Source organism: Rattus norvegicus, chromosome 9 (genome assembly GCF_021556685.1).
Source record: "Rattus norvegicus strain SHRSP/BbbUtx chromosome 9, alternate assembly SHRSP_T2T, whole genome shotgun sequence".
Lineage (NCBI taxonomy): Eukaryota > Metazoa > Chordata > Mammalia > Rodentia > Muridae > Rattus > Rattus norvegicus.
In genome coordinates this window covers 128,012,682-128,026,575 of record NC_141542.1, presented here as the reverse complement: position 1 = coordinate 128,026,575, position 13,894 = coordinate 128,012,682, and the positions used below count along the sequence as shown (strand labels likewise).

Here is a 13,894-nt window from a genome sequence, read left to right as displayed (position 1 = left end):
AAATAACTTGTAGCCATGATAATCATTCATCATATATTGGTGGCCAAAAGGAGTTCCCAGGCTTTGCTCTGCATTCTAATGAGCAAGGAATGCTTACAAAGGATGCATTGTAATGAAGTTATAGTTACAAAGTAAGGGAAGTTCTCAAAAGACATAATAGCACAGCGCTAGGAAGTTTATGAGAAGAACCCCAAGGCATCAGAAGGGTAATGGTTGGAGGGATCTGGTCTATCAAGTGTAGGCTACAGAGTGTTATGGGATGCATTATAGAGGGAAGACATGTTTGCTTTATCTTGGAAGGAAGAAAGCAACACAGTGAGAATATTCAGAAAGTGTCACTATCAACCTGTGAGGGTCAAGAAATGGTTTATAGTGGAAGATACTAAGCTAATGCTGGAGGGATGAGGGTTGTTTGGATAGCAGTTTGAGGAGGCAGCCTAAATGCTGCCTATGCATGTTCTCATGTACATGGCTGGATCGAGATGTAATTATAGGCAAGTGACCGATGATCAAATATATCTAAGTTGTGAAAAATTTAGCCTGTTATTTCTGGGCAACTTCTGAAGGACTTTGGGGAAAAATAACAAGATTTTCATCTGCAGTAAGTGTAAAGGACAGAAGTGAGACTAGATGAAGTGAAGCTAGAGAAGACAGTCAGGCCATGATTTTGATAGTCATGTTAGGAAACCATGAAGATCTGAATTAGAGCTGTGATTGTGGGAAAGAGAAGGATGAGTTTAAAAATAAAGGTTAAGAACAGGTTAGTGAACATGTGGTAAGCACAAGAGGAAGAAAAGGCCTAGGATCACACACCACTTGCACTCTTTTTGAAAAGTTGGAAACAGGAAAGTGTTTTGTCTGAAAGCACTAGAAGGAAATAGATGCAGGGGATTTCAGTCAGCAGCTGAAGATTGTGTATGGACTTGGAAAGAACGAGAACATTTGGGCTTTGAAAGGCAATGTGAGAAATATCAGAACTTCAATGGGAGTAGACAAAACAGACAATGCCCTTCTCCCTGGATGTCCTCCCCATCTGTTAGCAGAGTGAACTCTTTTTTTTTTAAGCTTTATCCTCAGCTTATAATGGTTTTCCTTTAAGAAACTTGCTTTATTTACTTGTTTTCAATGGGCTTTTATTTTTAATTAATAATTAATTAATTTATTCACTTTACATCCTGTTCAAAGTCTTCACTCTCTGCTCCCAGTCTCATTCTCACAAATCCCTACTCCCTTAATCTCCTTCCATTCTCCTCAGAGAAGGGGAACCCCACCTTGAGTACCACCCCATCCTGTGATGTCAAGTCATAGATGGACTGAACACTTACTCTCCTACGAAGGCAAGATAAGGTAGCCCAGTTAGATGAATAGGATCCATGGGCGGGCAACAGATTCAGGGACAGCCTCTACTCCAGTTGTTGGGAGGGTCAGTATGAAGACCAAATTGGACATCTGCTACATATGTATGTGGGGAGGGGGCTAGGTCTAGGCCATGTATGCTCTTTGGTTGGTGGTTCAGTCTCTGTGAGGCCCCATGGGTCCAGGTTAGTTAAGTCTGTAGGTCTTCTTGTGGTGTCCTTGACCCCTCTGGCTTGCTTAATCATATCCCCAACTCTTCTACATGATTCCCCTGAGCTCTGACTGATGTTTAGCTATGGGTCTCTGGATCTGTTTCTGTCTGCTGACGGATGAAGCCTCTCAGGAGACAGTTATGATAGGCTCCTGTCTGGAAGCATAGGAAAGTATCATTAATAGTGTCAGGAGTTGGCTCTTTCTTCCATAGGTTGGGTCTCAAGGTGGTCCAGCCATAGGTTGGTTGTCCCCTCAATTTCTGCTCCATTTTTATTCCTGTGCATCTTCTAGGAAGGAGAAATTTTGGGCTGAAGATTTTGGGGGTAGGCTGATGTCCCTGTCTCTCCACTGGAAGTCCTGCCTATTTACAGGAGGTAGCTGCTTCAGTTTCCATACCCATGCTGTCAGTAATCTCAGCTAGGGTCACCCGATAAACTCCTCTAGATCTACCCTGTCCCAGGTCTTCAGTTAGTCCCAGAGATGTTCCCCTTCCACTGATTTCCTTCCTTCCAGGCCTCTCCCACCCCAACCTTGCCTCCCCATCCCTGCTTCCCTTCTCACTCACTCTCCCACCCAGTTCTTTCCCTCAACCCACTTCCCATGTCTATTTTATTTCCCCTTTTAAGTGAGATTCCCACATCTTCCCTTGGGCCCTCCTTGTTACTTTGTTTCATTGGGTCTGTAGATTATAGCATGGTTATCCTACATGTTGTGGCTAATGTACACTTATAAATGAGTACGTACCATTCATGTCTTTCTGGGTCTAGGTTACCCCACTCAGGATGATATTTTCCAGTTTCATCTATTTTCCTGCAAATTTCATGATGTCTTTGTTTTCAATAGTATTCCATTGTGTAAATGAACCACACTGTTGGTATCAATTCTTCAGTTGAGGGACATCTAGGTTGTTTCCAGCTTTTTACTATTATGAATAAAGCTGCTATGAACATAGTTGAGCAAGTGTCCTTAGGGTACAGTGGGAAATCTTTTCTGTGTACTCCAAAAAGTGGTATAGCTGGATCTTGGGGGTAGAACTCTTCTCAGTTTTCTGAAAAATCACCAAATTGATTTCAAAAGTGGTTTTACTAGGTGCCATCCCAACAACAATGGAGGAGTGCTTCCCTTGTCCATAGCTTCACCAGCATGTGCTGTCATTTGGGTTTTTGATCTTAGTCATTCTGACAGGTATAAGGTAGAATCTCACAGTCATTTTGCTTTGCACTTCCTCCATGACTAAGGACTCTGAACATTTTTAAAGTATTTCTGGGTCATTAGACTGTTGAGGATTCTATCTTTGTAAAAAAATTTTTTTTAATGTCAGGTTATTTGCTTTACTTTGTTGGTATCTAATTTCTCAAGTTCTTTATATATTTTGAATATCAGTCCTCTGTCAGATGTAAGGTTGGTGAAGATCTTTTCCCATTGTGTAGACTGCCACTCTATTCATCGTGTTTTTAGCCTTGCAGAAGCTTTTCAGTTTCTTCTTTTTAATTGGATATTTTCTTTATTTACATTTCAAATATTATCCCCTTTCCTGGTTTCCTCTCCAGAAACCCATTATCCCATTCCCCCTCTCCCTGTTTCTATGAGGGTGCTCCCCCTCCCAACCACCTACACCCTTTTGCCTCCTAGCCCTGGCATTCCCCTACACTGGGGCATTGAGCCTTCACAGGACCAAGGGCCTGTCCTCTCAATGATGCCTAACAAAGCCCATCCTCTGTTACATATGTGGCTGGAGCCATGGATCACTCCATGTGTACTCTTTGGTTGGCAGTTTATTCCCTGGGAGCTCTGGGGTGTCGGGTTGGTTATTTTTTTTCTCCTCATGGGGTTGCAAACCCCTTCAGCTACTTCAGTCCTTTCTCTAACTCCTCCATTGGGGACCCCATGCTCAGTCCAATGGTTGACTGCGAGCATCCTCATCTATATCAGTAAGGCTCTGGGATAGTCTCTCAGGAGACAGCTATTTCAGGCTCCTGTTAGCAAGCACTTATTGGCATCCACAACAGTGTCTGGATTTGGTGAATATATGTGGGATGAATTCCCAGGTGTGGCAGCCTCTTAGATGGCCCTTCCTTCAGTCTCTGTCCACACTTTGTCTCCATATTTCCTCCTGTGAGTATTTTATTCCACCTTCTTAGAAGGACTGAAGCATCCACACTTTGGTCTTCCTTCTTCTTGAGCTTCATGTGGTCTATAAATTGTATCTTGGGTATTCTGAGCTTTTGGGCTAATACCCACTTATCAGTGATTGCATATCATGTGTATTCTTTTGTGATTGGGTTACCTCACTCAGGATGATATTTTCTAGTTCCACCCATTTGCCTAAGAATTTCATTAAGTCACTGTTTTTTCATAGTTGAGTAGTACTCCATTGAGTAAATGTACCACATTTTCTGTATCCATTCCTCTGTTGAAGGACATCTGGGCTCTTTCCAGCTTCTGGCTATTATAAATAAGGATGCTAGTAACATAGTGGAGCACGTGTCCTTGTTATATGTTGGAACATCTTTTGGGTACATGCCCAGGAGAGGTATAGCTGGGTCCTCAGGTAGTACTATGTCCAATTTTCCGAGGAACTGCCAGACTGATTTTCCACAGTGGTTGTACCAGCTTGCAGTCCCACCAACAATGGAGGAGTGTTCCTCTTTCTCCACAACCTCACCGGCATCTGCTGTCATCTGAGTTTTTGATCTTAGCCATTCTGACTGGTATGAAGTGAAATCTCAGGGTTGTTTTGATTTGCATTTCCCTGATGACTAAGGATGTTGAACATTTCTTAGCTGCTTCTCGGCCATTTGATATTCCTCAGTTGAGAATTCTTTGTTTAGCTCTGTGCCCCATTTTTTAAATAGGGTTATTTGATTCTCTGGAGTCTAGCTTCTTGAGTTCTTTGTATATATTGAATATTAGCCCTCTATAGGATGTAGGATTGGTAAAGATCTTTTCCCAATCTGTTGGTAGCTGTTTTGTCAGTGTCCCTTACCTTACAGAAGCTTTCCAATTTTCTGAAGTCCTATTAGAGCCTGAGATACTAGTGTTCTGTCCAGAAATTTGTCTCCTGTGCCAATGTTTTCAAGTATGTTTCCCTACTATCTCTTCTGTTAGATTTAGTAAGTCTGGTTTTGTGTTGAGATCTTTGATGCAGTTGGACTTAAGTTTGTGCAGGGTGATAAATATGGATTTATTTGCATTTTTGTCCTTGCCAACATCCAATTAGACCAGCATCATTTGTTGAAGATGCTTTTTTTCTATTGCATTTTTTTTTTTGTAAAAGATCAAGTGTCCATAGATGTGTGGGGTTCATTTCTGGGTCTTCAATTCTATTTAATCAACCAACCTATCTGTTTTTATGCTAATACCATGCCATTTTTATTGCTGTTGTTCTATAGAACAGCTTGAAATCAGGGATGGTGATATCTCCAGAAGTCCTTTTATTGTCCAGGATTATTTTAGATATTCTGGGTTCCTGGTGTTACTCTAACCAAGAAACTGAAAAAATCTATATGTCAAGAACTTCAAGAAAGAAATTGAGGAAGATAGAAAAAGATGCTATGTTCATGGATCAGAAAGATTAATAGTAAATATGGCCATATTACCTAAATAATCTAAGGATTCAACCCAATTCCCATAAAAATTCCAGCACACTCTTCAAAGACATGGAAAGATCAATCCTCAACTTCATATGGAAAATATAAGAAGCTTTCTTTCATCCATAGGTGAGTCAGGCATTTTCCTTATACATTGAGCTGAACCTCGTTCACCTTAATCCTCATTTTTTTCTAAGACTGTTCCCTTTGTGAATCCAGTGTGCACCAAAAATGTTGGACACACTAGGAGTACCAAACTCATATTTATTGATTATCAATTGAATAAATGGAAAAATAAAATGCTCAGAGGATCAAATATAGTAGAGTCAGAAAATCCTTCAGCATCCAATCATGTGAAGGGACTTGTTAATACTGGGAATAATATTTTTTATTTTAGTCTTATTCTGGTATATAGTTTCAAAATTCAGCTTATTTAGTATTTCTAGATGTAAAAAATGAATTTTTTTCCATTGAAATTTTGTTTTCTGAGATGGGATTTTGTTACATAAACGACCCTTCAATTTTCAAGCCTCCATTGGCTTCCTATCTAAGTATCCTGAGTCCTTGTATTTCAGGGGTGCATCACTGTGTACAGATGTTTTAATTAGGATTGAATTTCATTTTTGTAGCTTAAGAAGTGACTCTTTAGGCACGTATGTATTGTAGGGCAGCAGATTTCATTCAGTGGATGGCTTAAAATTCCTGTCACCTCATCCTTGTATATTTGCCCATTCATGTGTCTTACAGACAGACATGCACTCAATTACGTAAAGACTGAGCATTCTAACAGGTGTGTGCTAAGTACTGCAGGTCTACAGTGAGGAAACACCCCCCCCACCCCAAATCTAAATGTCTTTGTTGGAATATATTTAAAGGCGTATTTTCGTCAATTTTAATTATGTGTCTATATCTACATAAATGTGTGTACTTTTGGAGGCTTAGATGAATTTGAGCTGCCCAGCATGGGAGATGGACACCGAACTTAGTCCCCTACAAGAGCAGTGCTTGCTTTTAATTGCTGAGGCATCTCTGCAGCTCTACTATTTTGGGATATTTTAAAGCAAGCAAAATATTGTCTTTTCAGATTTATACAAAAACACATTTTATTTTGGTTAAACAATTATATTGTAATATCCTTACCCCTAAGATATAGACTGTCCCTCCCCTTAATTTAGCAGATAAACAAGCATCCATTAATTAATTGCTCTGTGCCTGGCCTTTTATCTAGGTAGAATTTCACCTACTTTAAACTTTTTTGAAATTAGTCGTAGTCACCATTGCATGAGAGAAGAGGAAAACAGGCCCAGAAGAGTTAAACTATGTTTTATTCTTTTTTTGAATCAGGGAATCAGGAAATTAGTATTCAAACTGAGATCTAACTAATACTAAAGATCATGTGATTTGAATATAGTCTAAATATGAAATATTTATATATGTCAGTGATTGTACCACTTGGTGAGTTACTGTAAAATAATTCCTGGTTCTAGTACAGAATGGTTTTCATAGGAAGTGTGTCTCAAAAAAAAGAGTCAAACGAACAAACCAACAACCAAACACCCACTAAAACATCAGAAGCCTGAATTAAAACAAAACAAAAATCAAACAACTGAATTGGTAATTATGTTTCTTGTTAGTCTGATTTTCAAACACACACACACACACACACACACACACACACACACACACACCCTTGAAAGGCATCTATGTAGGATATTTATGTATCCACATTAAATTGTTCATGCCACATTATAATACTATTGCCTGAGTTGCTATGCTCATGAGGGAGTTCTGGGATATAGAAAATGATATTTGTACATAACATCATACTTTCTCCCCCTAAGCCTTTTACCTTCCTCTGTCTGTTCCCCCATTAAGCTATTAGCTAGTTCTATTTTCTAGGAGACAAGCTACTGCTTTATACTACAACCTTCTTAAATGCTCTTTGGTAACATTAATGAGAAACAATGAATCCTTGCTGAAAAATTACTATCCAAAGAAAATAGGGACAGGAGTCATGCTCTGTGGCTCTTTTTCATGTATATCTGATTGTCTCAGCTAAGGCAATAGTTTCTGATCCCTCTTTCTCTCCTCTCCCTACTGATCAGCTCCCTAGAGTACTGGGTATAGAGCATGGCTTAATAAATGTGTGTTCAGTTGACAGGAGCAGGAGCCAGGGGCTGAGCTGATCTCCCAGTATCATGCCAGCTCCTGAATAATTGAGCACAGTCTGTGTGATTAATGCATTTATGTATTCAACTTGTATTAGCAATATCCTCCCTGCCATCTTCCTGCCATTTCTCTCAGCCCTCAATAATACATTTGCAGAAAGCCTCTTAAAAGTGTGCTTGTTAATAAAACAAACAAGGGAGGCATGTGCTAGGATAAAGGTGTCAGGGGGCTATTTATTTTAGAATATGCAAGCAATTTATGTAAATGTTCTGCTTCATATGGATACACAGATTTTAGATCTAGACAATCAACAATTTCTCAGCAGCAACTAAGATTGAAAAATGATATATTCATGAGATGGTAAGTTTATTACCCTAGTCAGGGATATTTTTTGTTTTTGTTATGTTTCTTACAAATGAAAAGCATATACAATGTATCAAAAAATTTCCATTCAAGGTCATAAATGATGTTTTACTTCATAGAAATAACTCTGTACAAGCTGTAAGTAATGCTTCCTTTTAAGTAAAATAATTCACAATATTGCTAGAAAAATGGTTAAGCATTTGTCTTTTTGTCACTGAAAAAGAAATAGGTGTTTCTTGCATAATGCTTTTACCTTTTCAACCAAAGAGGTAAGATTAGAGGTAAAGGCAAGCAGGATTAACCAGGATTTACATGCACACCAACATAGAAAGGACATTGGTCAGATCCACTTAGATTTACTATATTATACACAAGAGCATCTAACAAGATTTCCCATTTTTTTCACTTAATTCGTAACTTTATTAAGGAACCGATGTCAGCACTGCTATGTAAACAATGACAAAAATCAAGGGAAATACATCAGGGATTAAGTAGACAGTAATATACATTGTCCTTTATATAATCAATGTATAATAGTTAAGGAAACTTTAATCCTTATTAAGCAAACATTTTTGCATACACTGCCTTCTCTTTATCTTTCTGTGCCTTTATCATTTGTTTGACTTTAAGCAATTCTGCCTGGATAGCTTTATCTCCTGGGGCTATCTCCTGCGCCTTCTTAAGATCAGCCAATGCTTGATCATATTCTTTCAATCCTTGCCATCCTTGCGCTTTTCGGTATAGTGCTTTAGTGTTTGAAGGGTCCATTTCAAGAGCCTCCAAGCAACTGTCAATTGCCCCCTGCCAATTTGACATCTTCAATTTACAAGCACCAATATTCAGCACACAACTTAAGGCTATGGGTTGCAGTCTGGATACATCTGCTTTCTCAATAACAGCCCTTGAACTATCCAGGTACCTTAAAACCTTTGCATATTTTTTAATAGCCATCTCCCAGTTTTGAGACTTGAAAAAAGTATTTCCAATGTTTTTTAAGTCTTCAGATATTAATAAAATTTTATCTACATCCTTTAAGTCTATGTCTGCATCCTCAGGGAAATCTGGATGACTATCCCCAGAGCCATCTTTGGGGAATATTCCCCAGTCATCCCCTTCCTTCAATTCTCCACATTCTGCAATAACACAGAGTTTGGCAGGTTTTTCACCATTCACTTCTACATTTTCAAGCATCCTTGCCACACCTAGTCCTTTTATTACTTGACCAAATACCACATGTTTCCCATCCAAATGAGGAGTTGGAACTGTTGTGATAAAGAACTGAGAACCATTTGTATTGGGGCCTGCATTTGCCATGCTCAGCAAACCCTCCCGATCATGCTTATAATGAAAATTCTCATCTTCAAATTTTTCACCATAAATACTTTCTCCACCTGTCCCATTCTGATTTGAGAAGTCTCCACCCTGAATCATAAATTTCTTAATAATTCGGTGGAAAGGGCATCCTTTAAAATGCAGAGGTTTCCCAGTTGTCAGTCCAGTGCCCTTTTCTCCTGTACACAATGCACGAAAATTTTCTGCAGTTTTAGGAACAATATCTGCAAACAATTCTAAAACAATTCCTCCAACTCGCTCCCCGCCGATGTCCACGTCAAAGAAGACTCGCGGGTTCTTGGAATTGGAAGGCTTGGCTGCTGGGGATGGGTGGGACATCTTCACGGCAGGCGCTGGAAAGCAGGACACAAGTGCCTCGTGTACGAGAGGGGCTCCAGATTTCCCATTTTTATTTTATTGAAAATAGATTCTTCTCTCATACGATACATCCGGTCCACAGTTTCCCCTACCTCCACTACTCTCAGTTCTCCCCTACCTCCCCTCTTCCCTGGGTCTTCTCCCCCTCCATTTCCCTTCAGAAAATATTAGGCCACCAAGAGACAACAACTAAACATGACAAAATAAGATAAAATAAGACAAGGCAAAATCCTTATATTGAGGCTGAACAAGGAAAGTCAATAGGAGGAAAAAGAGTCCCAAGATTCTGCAAAAGAGTCAGAGACATACTCGTTCCCACTTATAGAAGACCCATAAAATCACAGGCTAGCAGCCGTAACATACACAGAAGACCTGGTACAGACCCTTGCAGGTCACATGCTCATAGCACCAGTATCTATCTGTGAGTCTATATGAGCCGTTTGTTGTTTTAGTGGGCCATGTTCTTGTGTCTTATATCCCATCTGACTGCTACAATCCTTCCTCTCCTTTTTCCACGGGGTTTCCCAATCTCTGAGGAGAGGGACCTCATGGAAACCGCTAACAGACTCTCCACATAATGTCTGAGTGTCTTTGCGTTTTCTCCCACATGATGCTGGAGGAAGCCTCATTATTTAGCAAACAGTTTTTGTACTTGGATCACTTGATTCACACGCTTAGTGGTCATTTCTAACTACTGTTTATGCGGCAGGCACAGTTATCTACATACCTTTTGTTACACATTTTTAGACCACATGTGGAAAATTGGCATCTCTCCAGGGGTCAGAAGTAGCAAACACTAGCAGAATGGAACTGGGCTGTTTTGTCGATTCAGTTCTCTGGGGTCCTCTTTTATCCTGATTTCTGGATCCATTCCATAGTGTCTCGATGCATTTCCTTTAAAATGCTGGTTCTTGTTGATAAGCAAGTTGTAAGAACTGTTACGCTCTCACTGTGGATCCTTTTGAGTCCTCACCTCCTCTTCTGAGTTTATTGTGAGAGCTGAACCTTGCTGGTGGCTTTCTAATCTATCTCTGACTATTTCTTGTGTTTTCTGATTATACATCTGGTGGAATGGGAACAGTCAATTTCAGCTCTTATGGAAAATTAAATTCTTATGGAGTATTACACGACTCGCCAGTGTTCTCAGGAAGTCTTCGGACAACCTGGTGTAGAGAGCTACAGACTTCTTCACTTTTCAGCAAACTACTAGGATCAAAGGATCTTTCAGCATCCTTGAATTTTAAGCAACATCAATCAACTGCTACCTAATAAACGAGTTATACTTTTTCTTTCTTTCTTTTTTCTGTTTTCTTTCTTTCTTTCTTTGTTTCTTTCTTTGTTTCTTTGTTTCTTTGTTTCTTTGTTTCTTTGTTTCTTTCTTTCTTTGTTTCTTTCTTTCTTTCTTTCTTTCTTTCTTTCTTTCTTTCTTTCTTTCTCTCTTTTGTCTTTTTTCTTTTTTGGTTGAAGAAGTTAGTGGACTTTTTACTGCTTCTGGAGTGTGGGGCTCAGGAGCTCTTTGTAGGGAGGGTCCATTTCCCCTTCACCGCCACAGGCTTTTGGTTTTGAAGGCTGGCACTGGTTCTGTGGCTAGCCACCATGCACAGATCAGGGTGGTATTTGTTCTTTTGGATCATGTGCCTGATGATGCTGACGGAAGCCAGAGCATTCTTGTTGATGGTGGCCCTCATGTAAGAAGTGGCAGGTTTTCACTGACTGGATCTGTGTTTCATAACTACCATGACCCCTTTGCTATTGGCAATGGGCTCTACTCCTGGGGTCTTGCAGTGAATTAATCCATTGGGGTGGAAGGGTTTGCAGGCCTTCAGATTATTGGGCTCAGTATTGTAAATCTGCTTATTCCTCTTGATCAAGAAACTGGAGCAGTTTTCTGAATGACCATCCACTGCAGATGAACAGACATGGCAGCAGCGCCTCTCCCTATGGCTGTCAGAGACTGAATTTCCCTATTTTCTATTAAGATATGTTTTCTAATATTTTGTACTTAATTTTAGGATTCTAGTTCTAAAGTCCCCCTCTCCTTTTGATGACCCTTGACTTCTTTTACGGTTTCAACTCAATTGCAGTTTTAATTATCGTTCACCTCAATCTTGGACTAAGATGGACAAGTGACAAAAAAATCCACAAAATATACTAAGTGATGGGGAACACATCTTTTTGTTTGGGAATTTGCTAGATCTGCACCACTAATTTGGCAATGACCAATGAGTTTATGTACGGTCTCAAGTACTTCAGAGTAGTGACCATGGGACTCTGGCTTGACATGGGTCAAATTCTGATGCCACTCAGCCATAAACCAAAGGGTCTGTGACTATGAATTTGATGTGTTACTTACCTTTTTAGTCTCTTTTTGACTTTCTCCTCACTGTTGACAATTGTGATTCTAAGAGGTTAAAATTATTTGTGTGGCCTGAGGTTTCTGGATGCTTATTTCTAGAAAAAATGTTAGGAAATGTAAAAGGAAGATTAAATTTTCTGTCTGTTTAGAATGACGATAGAGGGATGGAAAGATGGCTTAGAGGTTAAGAGCACTGATTGTTCTTCTAGAGGCCCTGAGTTCAAATTTCAGCAACCACATGGTGGCTCACAACCATCTGTAATGAGATCTGATGCCCTTTTTTTGGTGTGTCTGAAGACAGCTACAGTGTACTTATATAAATAAATAAATAAATAAATAAATAAATAAATCCTTAAAAATAGAATTAAGATAAGCTTGAATGGCAGCTATATGTCATTATTAGCAATTATGCTAAGCACATCTGTTGATCAAGAAAAAAAGACAAAAAAGGAATGACAATAATATCGTGTTATTAAAAAGAAAAAGGAATATTCCTTTGGAATAGTTTAGAAGATTATCCGAGGAAAATCTTGACTTCCATTTGATGTCTAGAGAGTTGGTATTAACTGCCATTCTGTTCTTTGGGCAGAATGGAAGTTCCAGAAGGAGTGACCAGGTAAACATAGACTTTATTCATGGAGGTTCTGACGTTTAATATAACTATGAAGGGAAGTGGAACAGCCTCAAAGGGAAGAATCACTCATTCTAGAGGGGAAAATTATGTTATGTTATGTTATGTTACTTATGCACCAATGTGTGTTGAAAATAAGAGTAGCTAAATAATTTTTATTTTTACAGTGAATATGCAGTATATATTTATTTTAAATAGAACAGGAAACTAATGTTTAGAGAGATTGTTTCATTACTTGCCTGTAAGTGAAATGAAAGATTGGGCCTTTGATTTTAATGATGGTTCTGAAAGATTTGTGCTTTCCAAAGTTTATAGGGTTTCTTCTATTGTCTGGTAATACATGGGACTGAATAAGTCACCTGAACTTCAGTTATTTATAATCAGAAAGACTATTTGATTAGTTACTTAGAAATATCCCCCACCTCTCAAGCAGCAAAAAACAAAATACCTTTTTTTAAACCAGTATTTTCAATAGCCAATTTCATGTTGCTTCAATCAAAAATGTTGAGTGAGTCTCTTATCAGAGAAGTCCATACAATTTGGATTGGTACTCAAATTTTTTGTCTGTGTAGTCTCTGGAAAATGTTATCATGACCTTATAATCCCCCAATCCTCTGGAATCTCTACTAGAAACAAACAAACAAATGAAACCAAACAATACCATATCCAGAGTTTAGGGAGATGGCTCAGCCAGTAAAGTACTTGCTATAGTACTCACTATATACTCCATATACAGAGGTCAATGCTAGCAGCAAACCACTGAACTGAGAACAGGACCCCCTTTGGAGGAATTAGAGGAAGGATTGAAAGAGCTGAAGGAGCTTGCAACCCCATAAGAGCAGCAAAGCCAACCAACTAGAGCTTCCAGTGACTAAACCACTACCGAAAGAAACTGGGTATGACGGCGCACACTAATTTCACTGCTGGGGAAATGGAGACAGGTGGATTCCTGTGGGTACTCTGGCTAGCCAGTCCAGCTTATTTGGTGAGATCTAGTCCAGTGAAAGACCCTTTCTCCAAATAAACAAAAGAGAATAGAACCTCAAGATAGTTCCCAAGGAATGATACCTGACCTCTGGCTTCCTTATGCCCTTTTCAGTGGATCCGTATCTCCTAACCCACATGTAAGAACCTCTGTACCCAGATCTGCTCTGTTTTTCTCACAAGCTCTCATCACCACAGCCCTCACCACTGGGTTAGTGAAATGATCCATATTAATGTCATTCTTAGCACTTTAGAATGTATTTTGCCTGTATTTCTTACGTGGCTAAATACATTCCATCCAGGTGGTAATTATTTAAGATTCTCTGGCTGGGACAGATGCTATACACACACAATCCTAGCAACTTGGGAGACAGAAGCAGAAGCATGACTTCAACCTACTCTGGTCAGCATAGTGAAACACTGTTCACACACAAAAAATCAAGACTAAGATAAAAGTAATAACCAGCCTCTCCTAAGGTGTGTATTTGTGTAGGAAAGGAATATGTCTTAAATGTTTTAAGG

General features: G+C 39.3%; 1 protein-coding gene and 1 pseudogene across 1 annotated transcript; both read right to left on the bottom strand.

The window, feature by feature from the left end:
• Window positions 1-8,178: 8,178 nt before the first annotated feature.
• Window positions 8,179-9,412, bottom strand: Ppidl1 (peptidylprolyl isomerase D-like 1). Its single transcript, XM_087568221.1, has one exon. It carries the CDS (start codon window positions 9,360-9,362, stop codon window positions 8,250-8,252), a length of 1,113 nt encoding a protein of 370 aa, XP_087424347.1. The 5' UTR covers window positions 9,363-9,412; the 3' UTR covers window positions 8,179-8,249.
• A 1,494-nt stretch (window positions 9,413-10,906) lies between these two features.
• On the bottom strand, window positions 10,907-11,322 carry LOC103690596 (60S ribosomal protein L28 pseudogene; annotated as a pseudogene).
• Between the last annotated feature and the right edge of the window lie 2,572 nt (window positions 11,323-13,894).

What these genes read in the sequence shown, in the direction of transcription:
- Ppidl1 (XM_087568221.1), bottom strand. Translation starts at nt 9,362, where the DNA reads ATGTCCCACCCATCCCCAGCAGCCAAGCCTTCCAATTCCAAGAACCCG.